The sequence below is a fragment of the Suricata suricatta genome, chromosome 4 (assembly GCF_006229205.1).
Source record: "Suricata suricatta isolate VVHF042 chromosome 4, meerkat_22Aug2017_6uvM2_HiC, whole genome shotgun sequence".
Classification (NCBI taxonomy): Eukaryota; Metazoa; Chordata; class Mammalia; order Carnivora; family Herpestidae; genus Suricata; species Suricata suricatta.
This window is the reverse complement of record NC_043703.1, coordinates 64050989-64070603: the sequence shown is the minus strand read 5'-3', so window position 1 is coordinate 64070603 and position 19615 is coordinate 64050989. Positions and strand designations below refer to the sequence as shown.

The following is a 19615-nucleotide window of genomic DNA, read 5'->3' as shown; positions in this document are numbered from 1 at the left end:
AAAAAACCTCCTAGACCTCCACTGCAGCAATCTCCTACTCGACACATCCCCAAAGGCAAGCGAAATGAAAGCAAAACTGAACTCTTGGGACTTCATCAAGATAAAAAGCTTCTGCACTGCAAAGGAAACAATCAAGAGAACTAAAAGACCATTTTTCATTTAACTGAAAGGAGAGTCCTCCAAAGTTACTTTACCCAGGAATTGACTGACTTTTGCTGCTCCTCCTGTAGCCTGCTTTGCTATATAAAGTCCCTTGGTCACTGCTGGACTAACTTCCACTGGTTTTTCTTCTGGTTGAATCCGTTCACGGAGTTTAGAAGCGCCTTTCTGGATTGCTTTCCCAGTAAATTCAGCACCTTTGACCAAACCCCAGCTCACCCAGGAAGCACCTTTATATAGGAAAATTTTAAATTGCACAATTAGAGCTGATTATATTTGTAAGCCTTTTAATAAACAACTTAACAGGAAAAAAAAAACCTAAGAAATTCAATGCTCAGATCCCAAAGATGTCATAAACTTTCAAGCCAACTTTACACTTAAAATTTTCCGCTCTGCTTCCAAAGATGGATGAATATCTTATTTTTTTGAGGAGGAGGAAAGGGGAGAAGGGGAGAAAAGAAAAGGATTAAAGGGGAATTTCAAAGAGGAAAGGTAAATTACTAGCTTTATGTTCAACGTTGTCCTGAGAGTTTGGGGATTCACTATCAATTTTTCCAAGAGTGAAACAGAAAAAAGGCAAGAAGAAACTTATACCTATAGGATAATATGTGATGTTCTAAGAGACTAGTCTAAGTATTTACAAAATGATCTTTTAGAACCAAAATACAAAGTTACCTAAGTAATGTGATGGATTCCAAACACTTCACATTATATGGGGGAAAAAAGTGAACACTACTGTAATACCTGACAAAATGTTTTGAGCCACTTTCTCACTCCATTCAGGTAATTCCTTTGCTTTGTCTTCTGAACCTGGCTCATAGGGTACCATGTGACTCAGATTAACTTCTTCACTTGAAGCATCTTTAGTCTAAAGAGTAAAAATATTTCAAAATGTAAAATAGTAAAATACTAAGGGAAAAATGGTAAGTACTTAAAAAATATTAAGCCAACAAATACTAGCTATTATAATTAATAAGATTATTTCCACCTAACATAGCTGCAGGTACATTTTATACACAATACTGTAACTGCCATGAAGCTGAAAACTATACTGGTCTTATATATGGTCTCACTGGCAAGTAAGGTTTAAATACCAACATATCTCCAGTATAGCATTTATCAACTCATATTTAAACTGATGAGACTACACGTTCCTTTCTATAGCCATCAACCCTTGAGAAGAATATGCACATGGGACTCTGCAAGATTTAAATGATTTGTTAAAATGACTCAATCAGTGAGGAAGGATGTATCCAAATAAATTGATTCTGATAGAAATCAAGTAAAGCAAGCAAAAATATATAAACACAGGAAAATCAATTCCATCTGAATGGAAATGCGGAACATAGAAAGACCTGTATTTTGCTAATTTAATAGCTGTTCTCAGAGCTAAGGCCAACACCCAAAATGTCGAAGCTAAACTTATTCATTCTAAGAACTTCACACAAAGACCTCATAATATAAAATAATTTGAAAATCAAGCTGCTCAATAGAACCAAGAGGACTTCACGTAAAATACAAAACAACATTAAAAACAAAATAAAAACCTTCATAAGTAAAACCTAAAGATGAACTGAACAATATATTTACAATTTCTATCTTTAATAATGGGCCAATGCCCTAATATATAAAGAACTCCTGGAAACTGAGAAGAAAAAGAATAGTAACCCAGTCATAAAAAAAAGGCAAAGTATAAGAATAGACAACACATAGAAAATAATTCAAGGAATCCTTGAGTAGATACACATCACTCATAATAAAATCAATGCAAATCAAGATGTTCCAATATACCATTTGTCGTCTATCAGACTGCCAAAATACAGAAAGACCGATCAGCCACTCTGTGGAAGAGGCTATGAGGAAATGGGTCTCCTACACTGCTGGTGGGAGTGCTGAAAAGTATGGTCCATAGGGAGGGCAACTTAGCAAAATCGATCAAAATCAGGGGTGCCTGCGTGGCTCAGTTGGTTAAGCGTCTGACTTTCAATTTCAATTCAGGTCATTTGAGTTCGACCTATGTCAAGCTCTGTGCTAACTCTGCTTGGGATTCTCTGTCTCTCTCTGCCTTCCCCCTTCTCACGCTCTCTCTCTTTCTCAAAATAAACTTAAAAAAATTTATTTAAAAAAATCTATTAAAATTACATCTATTGACTCAGTAACCCTACTTCTAAGAATTTATCCTATGAATTACCTGCAAATGTATGAATCAATGGATCTAAAAGTTATTCATTGAAGTACTGCTTCTAATAGCAAAAACCTGGAATCAACCAAATATTCCTCAATAAAAGACTGGTTATAGCAAACTATGATAAACTCATACAATGAAATATGAGATAGCTAAAAAAAAAACATTGAGAAGGTTCTCCATTTACTAACATTGAAAGATCCCCAGAATTTATTATCAGATTAAAAAAAAAACAACACTGTGAAAGAAAGGAAGAGATATCTAACAGTTTTTACTTGCTTTTATCTGCCTCAAGAAGCCTGGGGAAGAAATACAAGATCCTGATAAAAAGTGATTACCTACAGCAGCAGGGAAAATAGTATGGACAAAAGTGGGGGTAAAGCTTTTCAATATATATATCCTGTTTATACATTTTTTTTTAATCAACAAATTAAAGGTTTTAAAAATGGAACTTTTAAGTGATGTGGAAAATTTCCAAATATACTGTTAAGTAAAAAAGCAAGAAGCAAAATAATATGTCTCACATACTGCCATTTGTATTAACAATTACATATATGTGAATATACATATACACACACACACACAAAATAAATATGTAAGTATATATGTTTGAAAATGGATAAAAGCAATAAGCAAGAGTAATAAGAAATTAACAGCAATGTGTCTTAGAGCAGGGAGCTAGGTGGCTGAGGGCCAGGGAGGCAGACTTACTTTTCCCTAGGTGTCTTTTCTAACTTTTGGATTCCTTTTTTGCATTAACTTATACAAATTTTTAAAAATAAATATATTTACTTGAACTATCGTGGACCCCCAATGTCTGTATAAGCTGATCTAAGACATTCAACATGAACTACAAATCAATGTAGAATGTTCAATGGTACTTATTAATTCCAAAGATAATTATTGAGCACTTACAATATAGAATACAACAATGAAGGATACAAAACTGTAATTCAATACTCACAATGCTATTTTCTTTTTTCACATATTTCCTTATGTTACTACTTCTGCCTAGAATCCCCTTCAATCTATTTATGTGGCCAACTCTTGCTTCATCCTTCACAACTCATCTTAGCCACACTGCCTTCTCAGGAGAGCCTTTCTTATGGTTTCCCACACCACTATATGCCCATACTTATCTATGAGACTAGGTTGTACATTTGGTGGTACAATCTAGCCTTCTATATAAACTATGTATCTTCATCTAACCTATGTACCTCCATCACACTGGATAAAAATTATCTCTTTGCTAATGTCTTCCTCACCAGATAGTAAATTCCTTAGGATGAGAAATTTAACTTTTCCACTATGCTTAGCAATCTGGCGCTAAACACTTACTGAACTGTATTCCAAATTTACCACTTAGAGAATAGCATAGACTCAGGATCTGTGAAACGAAAACGAAACCACCAAAAACACCTACCAAACATATTTTTAAAGATCTATTCTCTTTCCTGACAACCATCCGTAAAGAAACAAGACTGAATAAAAATGGCAGTGTAAGGAAAAGCAAACCTACCCCCAAGACCCTGGTGTATACAAGAAAGTGGAGACCACCACAAAACAAAACCAAAAAATGCATTAATGTAAATACAAAAACATCTTTCAAATACTTGAAAAAATCAAAGCCCCAAAACACAGAATATGCTTGAAAACAGTGTTAAGCAGCATACACTGTAAAGGAAAATATTAAAGCTGATTCTAATAAGTGATCACTTTGTGACTCTACAAATTGCTCTGGTTTAGTAAACAAGGATCAGATCTTATAAATAACTGAAACTGGTGAAAGGTACCATTTGAATAGTTTCACACACAGACCTTATTGTTTTTTTTAACTTACGTTACTTACTTTTTTCCCCCGTTTTCCTTTATGACGCACATCCTTATTGCCTTGGTCCAATGAAGGACCTGATTGTCTCACATCAGTGCCACTGGCTTCTTTCAGTTGGTCAGAGGAGCATCTTGCTCTTCCTGGGATTTGGAATTCATTTTCTCCTTCTGCCCAATTCCAGTTGGCCTAAGGGGTAAAGGACTAAGCTCAAAATCAAATTTTCTCAAATGACTTTCCTCTAAACTATGCTCTAATAATGCACTTGTTCAAGTATCAGTGCTTGATTGTCTAAATGTGACTTGTTTGTTTTTCTATAATTTTGTTTTATCTCATCATCAAACCTCAACCCTTTCAGTTCTTTAGTTTGTAGCATATGGCCTAAAGCAAATTTCCAAAGACAAAGCATAAAAGATAAACTTACAGCAGTTATTAGCATAAGTTATCATTAAATCAGATGTAGCTACATTTGAATTAAATAAGAAATTGTTAAGTTTTAGGAAACAGATACATGTAAGACTAAAGGAGTTTAAAGGCAATGAACAAAGGGTGCCTGGGTGGCTTAGTTGGTGAAGCATCCAACTCTTGATTTTGTTTGAGGTCATGATCTTACAGTTCATGAGTCTGAGCCCTGTATCAGGCTATGTGCTGATAATATGGGGCCTGCTTGGGATTCTCTCTCTCTGTCCCTCCCCTGCTCCCTCCCTCCCTCTCTCTCAATAAATAAAAAAATAAATAAAGGCAATATACTCATGTCTGTTTAACCTCTCTGCATTGTTCTAACACTGATTTTGTTTTGTTTTGTTTTACTTAAAACTACAGGTATTTTGCTTGGGTATACTTTACTGAATAAATACTTGAGTAAAAATAAGTCAAAATTATAGCTAATAACAAACTTTTGTTTACAGTTGGAGTTCTGGGGCAACAGAGCCAACTAAAAATGACATGGTGCAACCAAAAAACAACACCGAACAGAGAAAAGTAAACATGTAACCTAAAAGTTGGTTTGATTTCTCTACTAAAGCCCAGTAATATAGGTCCAATGAATGCAGGGGTGAAGGAACTAATTGCTCCATAATTAGGTCTGAAGTAATTAAGAATGTCACTTCATTCAGCTAAGTAAACAGCAAAGCAAAGACTCGAACTCATATCCATTTGGCCATGTTTTTGCCTTTGTAAACTACTTATTCTCTATGAGCACACTGAGGCTACACGCATTTCTGTATGGGGGGGGTCACATGTTTTGTTAATATATCTTAAATTTTAGTATTGGCTATACTAAAGTATATTATTGATCACAAGATCATCCTCATATGCAGTTCATATAATCTAATGCTACAGATGACTGTGACCTTTGGCTTAGCTGGTAGTCTGCTCCTATCATCTATGATCTTTTCGATATAGGTGTGGATTGAAGGAGTATTCTAATTCCCGAGAAAATAGTAACAAAGCTTTCAAGATTGAACTCAAGAGAAACCATTTTGTGAAATCCTCCCTGATCTCCTTCCTGAACTGTGTGTATACTTTTATCTCATCACCTATCATACTGTACTATGGTGATTCAGCAGGCTCTAAGTACGTGTGACTAGAAGCTGTTACACCATACTTCACAGTCTCTTATTCTGTCTTCCCATTCACCATTTAATACCTAAATAATGGATCTAAATACACACAGACTAGAGAATAAAAGATTATACTATCATACTGTCAATCTCCTTCAACTGTAGAAAACTGTCAGTATTCACAATTAAAAATATTTTTCCCCTCTTGTCCTGCATTAGGATGGGCAAGAGCAACTAAAGAGAGCCTCTCCTTAATACTCTATTTCGTCTCCCCATCACAGATCAACATGCAGGCAAAAACAAAACAAAACAAAACAAAACAAAACAACCCAAAATCGGGCTCAATAAGGCAATTTTGCAGGACAACCAAACATATTTTAAATCACACTTTATTTTCTCTTTATTTGGTTTCATTTATTATGAGAACAAAGATAATTCCCTCAAACAAAACCCATTTCTTCCTCAAAATGCCAATCATACCCCTAAAATGTCCAACTTAGCCCATATGCTAATGTCAAAATTACCTTCACTTCACCAGTTAGTCCCATTAACCTATTTTCCAACTGGGCAAGAAGGTTGTGATGATAACAAGAGCTAACATTCACAGGACATTACCACTTGCCAGCACTGATATAAGACAATATTAACTTTAAATTCACCACAGCCCAATGAAGCAGATGGTATTATTCCCATTTTATGGTAAGGAAACTAAAAAGAAGATCAATAACTGAGTTAAAGTGGAAGCATTCAAATTCAAACCCAGGCAATTTGACCCCAGAGCTCACAATCCTAATCATTATGTATATCCAATTTCCAACTAGTATTTGTGAACACACAAATTATATACTCAGTCTCCTAGCTCTGATCACATTAGGGTCTCTTACAATTTCTCTAAAAGCACAAGTTGCTTATGTCAAAGCAGATTTTCATCCCACAGATGATCATATGTCACCTGAAGCCGCAGGTCAGACATCTGTCTTAATAAATCCTCGAAGAGTTCTCTATCATCTTCTGGTAATTCAGAAGACAGGACGACCCCCACAAAGCATCCTGACGCTTGTAACATGGTATCCGGAAACATGTAGGCTCCCACAGTACATTTAAGAACTGGAGATCTATCAGGAACTAGAGGATATAACCAGTCACAAACCTGAAGGGAGAAGTTAAAAAAATTAATCAGTAGAACTGGGTTTTCACTGAAGGTTTAGAGTTGTTATACCAGAAAAACATTTCAAAGTTCTAAATGCATTTTACAAGACTTTACAGAATCAATGATTCCCCACTAAAAAGTAGTCATTTGCTAGTATGATCTTTGTGCATACCACTCATAAGAACTGTCTTAAAAAATGTTATTGCTCCACCAATTACACAGTCTTGAAATCAGTGACCTTAAATAGCCCACTTTTAACCAATAATGAGTCGTTTTAAATAAATAAGAGCCAAAGTAAAGCAAGAGTTTATTATTCAAATTAGGTATCCCTAAAATCAAACTGTTTTCAAATACATGTTTACTGATTTACCTCCCATGAAGTTAGTTACTGTCATTTTATGTACAAGAAAACTGAGACATAGAGAGCTTAATTAAGTTGCTCAGAATCAAATAAAAAAGTAGAGCTAGGATTTAAACACAAGTGATCTGGGGGCGCTGAGGTGGCTCAGTCAGTTGAGCGTCTGACTTTGGCTCAGGTCATGATCACATAGTTTGAGTTCGAGTCCCACGTCAGGCTCGGTGCTGACAGCTCAGAGCCTGGGGCCTGCTTCAAATTCGGTGTCTCCCCCTCTCTCTGCTCCTCCCATGATCATGCTCTGTATTTCTCTATCTCTCAATGATTAATAAACATTAAAAAATATATAAAAAACCAAACACAAGTGATCTGGCACCAGAGAAGCCAAATAATTATTTTAATTAGAAACCCAGCATTCATTATATTGATTTCTTTTTTTTAGAAATTGACATGACATAGCTAGAATAGAATATGAAGTTAATTTAGATTTACCTTCTATTATTAAGTTCAATCAAAATGACACAAAGCTGCCCAGCAATATCATCAGATTGTCCACATGCTAAGACTTAAGCTCACTGGATGCAACATGTGGATGGCGCTCAGTTGAGCATCGGACTCTTGATTTTGTCTCAGGTCATGATTTCACGGTTCTTGGGACTGAGCTCCATGTTGGGCTCTGCACTGACAGGGTGGGGCCTACTTGGAATTCTTTCTCTTCCTCTGTCTGCCCCTCCCCTCCTCCTGTGCATGCTCTCTCTCAAAATAAGTAAACAAAAAAAAAAAAAAAAAAAGATTTAAGGGTGCCTGGGTGGTTCAGTCAGTCGGGCACCCTACCGGCTCAGGTCATGATCTCACAGTTTTTGAGTTTGGGCCCCACACTGGGCTCTGTGTTGACAGTCTGGAGCCTACTTCTGATTCTATGTCTCCCTCTCTCTCTGCCCCCTCCCACTCCTGCTCCTGCTTTCTCTCTCTCTCATTCTCTCAAAAATAAACAAATGTTAAAAAAATTTTTTAAAAAGACTTTAGCTTACTTTCTGGAGATCTAAATTCAGAAGAAACTAAGTTTAAATCATAAAATCCTAAGGTATTCATTTCTACTGAGATTACATTTTTTGAGCAAGGAGAATATAATTGCATTGCTCACTCAGGACACATGGTCTTCCTAATACTGAGAAACTTGGAAGAACAATCTATCATCAAAATATTGTATAGTAAATATGAGTCAAAGAGCATGGAAGATTTTGTATAAAAAATGAAAAATTCTGGTATATTGCCATCATCTCTGACCAACAGAATATAAACCTGTAGGGATCGAATAATCCAAGTCAGATTCTTTCTTGGAAAGTGCTTAACAAACATTTTCAAATTCTTCTTTTATAGATTCTCATTTTCAGTCATCTCAAATGCCACTTTCCATCTTTTAGAGAAGTCAAAATTTAGAGAAGTCACAAAATTGATTTCTGTGTTTTCCAAAGTATGATACATTGCAATGAGTAGTATATGGAATAAATTTAAATAATATACAGACTATTTGAGTAGTAATATATTTCAATATATATTAACAAAAAAATACATATTTCCTTCAATTTCACATCTGATACTGGTTAGGATAAAATTAACATTTAATTCAAATATTAAGAAAGTTATAGCAGGGGTATGAAACAAAAAAGTTATAAAAAATTTACTTAAATAACTACAGTATGGGAAAGCTTTATTTTACAATGTCATGATTTCTCTAAAATTAATTACATTACATTCTGGACACCTTGACTAAAAGGGAGTATCCCCATATCTTCTGAAATAAAACTTTATAGACCTTGCTCAGGGCAGATTAAGGACTTGAGGGCTCATGTAACTCAGGCTGATTTCACCCAGATTCACTTTCAGAGGGCAATGTATGTCTAAGTTCTAATTAATGGATTAGAAATTTAGTAGGTTTAAAAGGTATAATAAAACTAAAACTGGTGGGGGGGTGGGCTTGGGTGGCTCAGTTGGTTAAATATCAGACTTAGGCTTAGATTATGGTCTCCCTGTTCTTGGGTTGGGGCCCCACATAAAGCTCTGTGCTGACAGCTCAGAGCCTGGGGCCTGTTTTAGATTCTGTGTCTTCGTCTCTCTCTCTGCCCCTCTCCAACTCATGCTCGCTCTCTCTCAAAAATAAAAAGTAAAAAAAAAAAAAAAAAAAAAAAACACAAAACACTAAGCTAAAACCGGGCATCTGGGTGGCTCAGTTGGTTGAGACTTGGTATTGGCTCAGGTCATGGTTTCATAGCTTGTGGGGGCTCACATCAGGCTCTGCCCCAAAGCACGGATCCTCTCACTCCCCCTTCTCTGCCCCTCTCCCACTTACACACACTCTCTCACACGCACCCTTAATATTTCAATTTAAGTATCTCATTTGTTAATTTTATCCTAACCAAAGAAAATGAGATATTTTTCATAAAAAATGAAAATGAAACTTGTGCTGTAACTAAACCAACCACATCATCTGGACTCTTGAGGAAAGGACTTGCTTTGCTCAGTCATCTTCATACCAAGCAAATCCCTTTGTTAAACTCAATGTAAATGGAGTCCTCATTTCTAAAACCCAGCTTCCTGTACCAATGTCCAATCTTTTAAAAATAGATTGTTACTGTAACATCACCTTCAGAATACTTCATTAATTCTATAATGATGCCCTAATAACCTTTATTTATAGGACCAGTCTTCACTCTTAGATGAAAAGAATCCTGATAAATTTATCTGCTTGGAATGTTAAAATGCATCTTAAATTATCATTGGAGTCTCTACTTCTAGATCTAGGTTTCTCAACCTCCACATGATTAACATTTTGAGTTAGATAATAGTTTTACTGACAGAAGCGATCCTGTTTAGATATTTAGCAGTCCCCCTTGCCTCTACCTATTATTTTCCAAGAGCAGCAGCACAACCTGTCCCCAAGTTGTGAGAACCAGAAATGTCTCCAGACATTGCCAAAATGTCCCTGGGGGGGGGCGGGGGGCCCTGCGGGGCAGGAACACTCCTGGTTAGGAACCACTGTTCTACATACTGGGCTGCATCTGGCTCAGAAATTCACACATCCACGAGTTACACAAATCTCTTTTGAAATTGAAGTATTCAGGTTTCTTCTTCAATAAAAAGTTAAATTTTTATGGGCACCTGAGTGGCTCAGCTGGTTTTAAGTGTCTAACTCCTGATTTTGACTCAGGTCATAATCTCACAACCCTGAGATCAAGCCCCACACAGGGCTCCACACTGGGCATGGAGCCTGCTTATGATTCTCTCTTGCTCCCTCTGTCCCTCCCCCATACACTCTTCTCAAAAAAAAAAAAAAAAAAAAAAGAATTAAAATTTTAAGGATGAATGCTCTGATGCCCCTCAGGTCCTGTCATCACAATTTTAATAGTAAAACACAACTTTGTATCTTTAAGGGTCATAAATTTCATAGAATGTATTAAAAAGGAACCAGAAAGATCTTTTTGCACTTATTGTCCTGGATACCCAAGAAATACTGACAAACAAAAATAACGTATTTTATACATATTTCAAATTATGGTTTTTTTCTTTGGCTTACCTGAAGAAACCCAGGAGGTCGGTTTAGAACCGTATCAAGAGAATTATCCAGGAACCTCACAATTCGAAGATACCCTGGATATGAAGGTGCACTAACCTCCCCTGCAGGATTTACAAAAAAAATCTGTACTCCATTTGGTATCAAAATCAATTCATCTGCATCTAGCCCTAAGGTCTCAAGAGGAGGTGGTTGAGAATGATTCCTATAAAATTCTTCTCCAACTGATGAAAATTCTCCAGATTCTGTTCCATAGGATACAGTGTAATGACCCTCAGCAGCCTGAGGAGTATAAGCAGGAGGTGCTTCTGCTGGATGACTCTGAGACGGAAAGGACAAAGAACTACATGCAGAAACCAACTCTGAACTTGTTGAAGTGCTTCCATTTACTTCAGTGTGCTGAGAAAGTGAACTACAGGGCTGAGGCTCTGGTAACTTTTCAGACATGTCTTTAGGTGGAAATTCTGGATATAACTTGGGCACCTCCTGGAGATCATTCCGTAGAGAAGTGGCAAGACCCTTCTCCAGAATTTCCAACCTGGCACGTACATTCTGTAGTGTTTCTTTCATCTTCTGTTGCATCTGTCTGGCAGATTCCCACCCAGGACCAGTGTGTTCAGGCTCCGTTGATGAAATGCTGATTCCTCTGAGCAGGTGTCCTATTCCTTGCTTATAGTAATTCTTTGCTTCTTCCTTCTGACCTAATTCATCTGTATTCAGTCCTTTATTAACAAATAAAAAGGCCTTTGTGTATGCTTCCTTGATGATCTTAATGTCAGCAGGTTCTCCATTCTGTGGCTCTTGCTCCATTTCTGCCAAACAGAAAATATTATCTTCCATTAATTAACTGTTTGTTTTCTGAATTATTATCAATTTCTCCTACCTACACACATTTCTAGAAGACAAGAGCCTTGTCAGTTTGTCTTGTTCACAATTGTACTCCTTAAGCCTATTAGATCTGACATAGAGAATGCACTATGTACTTGAATAAATAATGGTCTTGTTCCTAAATATCTTTTTATTTAAAAAAAATTAAACATTTACTTATTTTGGAGAGACAGAAACAGAGCATGAGAGTGGGAGAGGCAGACAAAGGAAGACACAGAATCCAGAGCAAGCTCTAGGCTCTGAGCCGTCAGCACAGAGCCTGATGCAGGGCTTGAACTCAGGAACCATGAGATCATGGCCTGAGCTGAAGTCTGATGCTTAACTAACTGAGCCAACCAGATGGCCCTCTAAATATCTTTTTAATTAAAAATAAAGGAGAATAGGAATATAGCTACTGAATATACCTACTGAATAATTTTCTTGTTCTAGTTTTTTATAAAAAACAAAATTTTCCTATCATATATTTAATGCTGAAACCAAAGAACCTCATTCTAAAATTTATTATAATATAAATCCAGATTATATCCAACTATTTAAAAGTGAGGTTGAATCACACATTAGAGAGGACAAAAATGAGAAAAAAATACCTGGATGAAAGTTTAAAGTTACTTGCTTCCATTTAAAGGTGGCAAGTTACTCACATGTAGTTAGCTCTATTCCCTCCCAAAACTCCATTAAAATAACTCTAACAAGGGACTCCTAGGTGGCTCACTAGGTTGAGTGTCTAACTTCAGCTCAGATCACTATCTCATGGTTCATGAATTCGAGCCCCAAGTCAGGCTCTCTGCTGTCAGCACAGAAACCACTTCTGATTCTGTCTCTCTCTGCCCTGCTTATACTCTTTTTCTCCCTCTCTCGAAAAAGAAACATTAAAAAAAAACTCTAACAAGATTAAAAAGGCATAACCTCTCATTCTTGTTAATGAGAAAATGACATGAACAGGTACTTCACAGGAATATTTTTTTAATTTTTGTTTATTTTAGGGGGGGCGGGGGAAGGAGGAAGGAGGGGCACAGAGAGAGAGGCAGTGAATCCAAAGAGGGCTCTGCACAGATGGACAATAGGGAGTCCAATGTGGGGGGTCAAAGTCATGAACCATGAGATCATGTCCTGAACAGAAGTTGGAGGCTCAACTGACCAAGCCACCCAGATGCCCTCCCAAAAGAATATTTAAATAGCCTATGAAAAAGTGTTCAATACCTTATCTTGTATATACCTTCATTTCAAAGCTTACTTATACCATGCTGAAAGATTTCCTGAAATATCGTGTCTCTGGAAGAAATGAGCTGGCTACTGAAAGTTAAGGCATGAGGGGGTGAGAGAGATGGGGGATGTCATCAACAGGTCTACAGCTGAATACCATTCCTTGCTGGCATCTCCATCTTGGGACAGGAAAAAAAAAAGGTTTATCAGGGGGGAAAAAAAAGTCTGGAAACGATCAGATGAAATGTAGTTGGAATCTCTGCACAAAGTTTGCACTAAAATACTCTATTTTTAATTTTAACTTTATTCCAGGATTTGTTATATTCTCAGTAGTCCCTGAGAAAATGCATTTCACAGGGATAGGAACTGCAGAATAGTATTTTTATTTTTATTTATTTTTAATGCCTGGGGTGCCTGGGTGGCTCGGTTAAGTGTAAGACTACAGATTTCTGTTCAGGTCACGATCTCTATCTCACAGTACAAGAGACAGAGCCCCAATTTGGGCTTGCCCTGACAGCACAGAGAATGCATGGGATTCTCTGCCCCCCTACCCCCACTTGCATGCACCGGCACTCTCAAAATAAACTTAAAGAAAAAAAAGAAAAAAAATTACAAACTGCTTATCATATCCCTAATGGCAGTTAAGAGTTTATCAAACGCTTGAAAAAATAAAACCCATTATTGCATGATTTCACTTACTTCAATTTCTAAGGTCTGGAACAGAAAGTCTCCAAAATGTCAATCTGTCGTATTTAATAAAACAGTACCTACACCAGTATAACCGTCTTAAAACCAAAACCAAAACCTGGTTTCAGATACAAACGGTGCATTTATTTTTTTGTAACGTTCTAATAAAATAAGTATAACGTGTAATGCATGTGTTGTAAGCTTTAAAAAAGTTCTCAGGAGAAAAGGTAAAATTCTGAATCAAACAACCGACAATTTAGTTTAATCCCATAACCCCTAAAAGCAGTAACAATCAAGCTAAAGGTCAACATCACAAGTAGTCTTGAATACAGACATTGCTCCACTACCCACCCATCTGGCCTTTTACTTAAAAAAAGGAGGGGGAACTTTTCTGATTACACGTATGCAACTCCCTCCAACAGCACCCCACGCCATTCTGGTCAGGAGAACTACACAAACGATGGTTCAGAAAGCCTCCCAGGTGAGAAAGCACCCACACGGATGCTTCCTGTTTCAAAAAGGTTTCCTATAGAGACACCAAATGAAGTTTGATATTGCAAAAGAGAGCAAATAAAGAACAGCTCGATTTGTAACTGGGGAACTTATTATATTCTTTTTCTTGGTTTTGGAAATTTCGAAGAAAAATTGTTGAACTCTGAACTACTTAAAGCCGTCTTTCAGAGGCAACAGCCATCTTGAACGCAAACACATTAAATTACATGGCAATAAAGTTCAGTTTCGAGGATCCTCAAGTGGAAGTAAAACAATTCATTACGTAGTGGGAAACTGGGCCAAACGTACGGTAACGCAATAATGCCCCGTCACGAAACAGTGCACATTCCAACAGAAACTTTCCAGGCACAGAAATTTAGGTCAGAGAGCTCCTCTGCGGTGCTCAGTCTCAATGAACACGAACAAATGTACTCGAAAGAGCAAAATCCAGCGCTCTCCATTCCCAATACAACTGCTGTTGGTTGCTGACGTGTTGTAAACAAAGACTACCGAACTTTCACGAAGCTTAAGTGCTGGGTAAGGGCGAATAACCACAGCCATTTGCGAAGCCAAGTAAACAGCGCGGAATGAGGCAGCAAGAAGGGTCAAAAATGACATTCCAGGAGGACGATGACCAAAGGGGAGGGAGTGGGAGGCGGCGCTCTCCATACGAATGTAAGCGGAGGGCGTAGGAAGCGCAGAACTCGAAGGTTCCCTAAATATGATATGGGGGCTAACTACGTGAACAACTTCTCAAACTCTCCAGCAGAAATCGCTCCCTTCAACGAAAGTTTCATCTCTGATACTCGGAGGAGGGGTCCGGGCCTTCTCTGTCCTGCCCCTCCCCCAACCCCGCCAGCCCGCGGGGACCGGGGCGCACAGGCCACCCGCCCCCCTTGGGGGCCCGCGCGAGGCCGAGTCCATCTCCGCCGGCCGCCGTCCCACCTGTGCCTTCCAGACCTCGGGCGCCTGGGCGCCACGCGAAGAGCTCCCCGCCCGGCTGCCGCTGGCCACCGGCCTGCTCCCTCCGACGCGGCGCGGCGGCCAAGTGCTCGGCCGGGACCGGTCCCGAGGTTCCTCGCGCTTCGCACCAGCGCGCGCGCGACCGCACGCTGGGGCTCACAAAGCATTCCGAGTCGCGCGCTCCAGAGCGCGCCACGTCACGCGGCCGCGCCGCCCCGCCCGACAGCCCTCGCTCCCGCGTCAGGACCCCGCGGGTCGGTGTTCACGTGACATCCACTCGGGAGACTTTACTCCCCCACGCACCCGGCCCGCCCAGCCTAAGTCCTATCCTGACCTTCTAAATGGTGTGTGGGGAGACGCCAGTCACCTTCGAACCCCGGAGTAGGGAGAAAAGGGGCGAAGGCGAAAGGCCCCAGAGAACTACGTGAACCAGGCCTTCTACGCAGACCCCAGACCCGGGTCTCCGCGGCCACGTCGACGGACACCGCGCTTGCGCAATATCTGTCTCCGCCGCGGACCCGAGGCCGCTGAAGGGGCTGCTGAAGGAAAGGGTGATGGGCAGTGAGGGAAGTCACGGCTAGAGGGCGCCCTGCTCCCAGTGCACGTGGGCGGACAAAGGCTGATTGCGCTTTTCTGGAACCTAGTCTTTGCGACTAATGTATTCTAAGACACTTACCTCCAAAAATCCACGTAAGCTACATGTCTCGGAGTGTGGTAAAAAATGTTAAATTCCTGACACTTCAGGATACATAGCAACTGGGCTAATACTATTTATGACTGTGAGAGGCTAAAAGGGGAAAATCGAAGTGAACATCCCTGACCTTTCTTCAAAACCTCTTTAAAATTAGTAAAATAGTATAGATGGCAGGTTTTATACTTTTCAATAGACCTATCTTTAAAAAATAGTATGTATAATGCCCTTAGCACTTACAGGTAGTGACTTGTTCAGGGATGACAGTGACTTAACTCCAAATATATTATTTACTTCAGTCAAAATTAATAAGAGGACTGTTGGATGACCATTGGGTGAGGCTTTTAAATTAGGGGCCATTTGGGAGTTTCCCCAACTTGAAGAAAGGTAACAGTCATCCCCAAGAGAAAAACCTGATAGGAAGATACACGTTAATACAATGGTTTAAATGATTTTCTGTTTACACACCTTAAAAGAATTCTGGAAAAATTTGACTCATTTTTAGATTAACCAAAAATTTTTCATCTTACTTAGATAGTTGCAAAAGATGCAAATTGTTTTTATTGTAAATTGACATTTTAAAATAAAGCTTTTACACAACCCTTTTAAATGTAGCCAGTGAAACTTAAATACTAGTTAATTTGATATCCTTCATCAATTTTTAAAACTACATTAGCAAGCTTTTCTTCAGTGGGACATTTTATATCATCCCTTTTCTTCCTGAACCTGTATTTCCATACTTCTATATAAAATTTTCTCTCAATATATCTCTCTTCTGGAAAGTCTTTTATTGATCATGTATCATACTTCTCTCCATCATAAATAAGCACATAAATTTAAATCTAGTTTTATTTTTTCAAAGGAAAGTATTTCTTTTTATTTTAAGTGTCTGAGAGAGAGTGGGGGCTGGGAAGGAAGAAGAGGAGCAGAGGGAGAGAGAGAGAACCCAAGCAGGCTCTGTGCTGAAGCCCAACAACCTCAGGACCATGACCTGTGCTGGAATCAAGCGTCAGACGTTTAGGGTGCCTGGGTGGTTCAGCAGGTTAAGTGTCCCACTCTTGGTTTCAGCTCAGGTCACGATCTCATGTTTCTGAGTTCGAGCCCTGCATCCAGCTCTGTGCTGATAGTGAGGAGCCTGGTTGGGATTCTCTCCCCCACCCCCCCACCCCCACCTGCTGTCACTGTTTCTGTATCTCTCAAAATAGAAAAATAAACTTTAAAAAAAAAGGAGTCAGACATTCAACCAACTGAGCCACCCAGGCGCCCCATTTAAATCTAATTCTATAATTTAGCAATAGCCATAAAGGTTGAAGTGTTTAAAAATGTGAAAATGTATGTACAAGACCATTATATATAAAAACCCTAAAATATACTAGAGCAACTAAAACTTACCAAGTACATCAAGGTTGCAGGGTAGAAGATCAGCATACAGAAATCAACACTATTTCTAAACACTAGCAATGAATGCTCCAAAAATGAAATTAAGAATTTCATTGACAATATTATCAAGAACAAAATACTTGGGAATAAATTTAACAAAGTAAGTGCAGGACTTGTACACCAAAATCTACAAAACATTGCTAAGAGAGTTTATAGAAGACCTAAGTAAATGGAAAGACATTCTACATTCACAGACTGAAAGATTTAATACTGTTCTAATGGCAATGTTCCCCAAACTAATCTACAGATGGAAGATAATTCCTACCAATATCCCAGACGGTCATTGTGCAGAAACTGGCAAACTAATCGCAACTCATTTGGAAATGGAAAAGATCCAGAAGAGCCAAAACAATCTTGAAAAAGAACAAAAGTGTAGAACTCACACGTCTTTTGTTTTGATTTTTGTTTTTTGATTTGTTCTTTGCTTCTTTTGTTTGTTCAAGTTTTTATTTAAATTCCAGTTAGTTAACCTACAATCTAATATTAGTTTTAGATGCAGAATTTAGTGATTCATCACGTACACACAACACCTAGGGCTCATCACTACAAGTGCCTTCCTTAAACCCATCACCCATTTAACCCATCTCCCTCTTCTCCCACCAACCTCCCCTCCAGTAACCCTCAGTTTGTTCTCTATAGTTAAGAGTCTGTTGGGTGCCTGGGTGGCTCAGTCAGTTGAGCAGCTGACTTTGGTTCAGGTCACAATCTCGAGGTTCGCGAGTTCAAGCCCTGCATCAGGCTCTGTGCAGACAGCTCAGAGCCTGGAGCCTGCTTCGGATTCTGTGCCTCCCCCTTTCTCTGCCTCTCCCATGATTATGCTCTGTCTCTCTCTGTCTCTCGATAAATAAACATTAAAAAAAAAGATGAATCTGTTTCCTGGTTTGCTCTTCCCATCTCTTTTCGTATGTTCATCTGTGTCATCTTCAATTTCTTTCATCAAGGTTTTATAGTTATCAGATTACAAATCGTTTACTCTTTGGTGAGGTTTATTCTTAGGTATCTTGCGATTGTTGGTGCAGCTGTAAACAGGATTGATTCCTTGATTTTTCTTTCAGCTGCCTCATTATTGGCATACAGAAACGCAACAGATTTCTGTACATTGATTTTGTATCCTGCAATCTTACTGAATTTGTTATCAGTTCTAGAAAGTTTTTGGTGGAGTCTTTGGGGTTTTCTATATAGAGTATCATGTCATCTGCAAATAGTGAAAGTTTGACTTCTTCCTTGCCAATTTAGATACCTTTTATTTCTTTTTGTTGTCTGATTGCTGAGGCAAGGACTTCCAGTATTATGCTAAATAACAGTGCTGAGAGTGGACATCTTTGTCTTGTTCCTGATTTAGAGGAAAAGCTCTCAGTGTCTCCCTAGTGAAAACGATATTAGCTGTGGATTTTTGTATATGGTCTTTATTATATTGACGTATGTTCCCTCTACCCCTACTTTGTTAAGAGTTTTTTTTTTTTTTATCACGAATGGATCTGTATTTTGTCAGATGCTTTTTCTGAATCTATTGATAGGATCATATGGTTCTTATCCTCTCTTTTATTAAGACGGTGTATCACATTGACTGATTTGTGAATATTGAACCACTCTTGCAGCCCAGGAATAAATCCCACTTGATTGTGGTGAGTGATTCTTTTACTGTACTGTTGGATTTGATTTGCTAGTATTTTGTTGAGAATTTTTGCATCTATGTTCATCAAAGATATTGGCCTGTATTTCTCTTTTTTAATGGAGTCTTTGGTTTCGGAATCAAAGTAATGCTGGCCTTATAGAATTATTTTGGAAACTTTCCTTCCATTTCTATATTTTGGGGTAGTTTGAGAAGAATAGATATTAACTCTTCTTTAAATATCTAGTAGACTTTCCCTGTGAAGCCATCTGGTCCTGGACTTTTGTTTGTTGGGAGATATTTGATTACTTATTCAGTTTCTTTGTTGGCTATCAGTCTCTTCAAGTTTTCTTTTTCCTCCTGTGTCCATTTTGATAGTTTATTGGAATATATGCATTTCTTCCAGACTGTTCGATTTGTTGGCATATATTTTTTCCTAACATTCTCATATAATTGTATTTCTGTGGTGTAGGTTGTTTTTTCTCTTCTCTCATTTGTGATTTTATTTATTTGGGTCCTTTTTTCTTTTTGATAAATCTGGATGGGGTTTATCAATTTTATTAATTTTTTCAAGGAACCATCTCCTGGTTTCATTGATCTGGTTTTTTTTTTTCGATTTCTTCCTTCCCTCCTTTTTTTCTTTCTTTTTTTTTTGTTCCCATATTATTTATTTTTGCTCCAATATTTATTATGGAACTAATAAGTTCTTCTTCTGCTGGCTTTAGGCTTTGATTTTTGTTCTTTTTCTAGTTTTTTTATGTGTAAGTTCATGTTGTTTGAGATTTTTCTTTCTATGATCCATTTCTCCCTGTAACCACATCTCCACACT

General features: G+C 38.2%; 1 protein-coding gene across 3 annotated transcripts in view; it reads right to left on the bottom strand.

The window, feature by feature from the left end:
• The window catches only part of SPART (spartin), a 24470-nt gene extending 9251 nt beyond the window's left edge, over positions 1–15219 (bottom strand). The window contains exons 1-6 of one of the 3 annotated variants that reach the window (XM_029936847.1): positions 15026–15218; positions 10814–11622; positions 6687–6884; positions 4194–4361; positions 904–1027; positions 195–389 (exon numbers count right to left, since the gene is read on the bottom strand). In XM_029936847.1, coding sequence (XP_029792707.1) covers positions 195–389; positions 904–1027; positions 4194–4361; positions 6687–6884; positions 10814–11620 — 1492 coding nt within the window. In that variant the 5' untranslated portion in view covers positions 11621–11622; positions 15026–15218. Of the gene's footprint in view, positions 1–194; positions 390–903; positions 1028–4193; positions 4362–6686; positions 6885–10813; positions 11623–15025 lie in introns of all 3 variants that reach the window. The other 2 variants (XM_029936848.1, XM_029936849.1) reach the window with 2 other exon arrangements.
• Positions 15220–19615: the final 4396 nt, after the last annotated feature.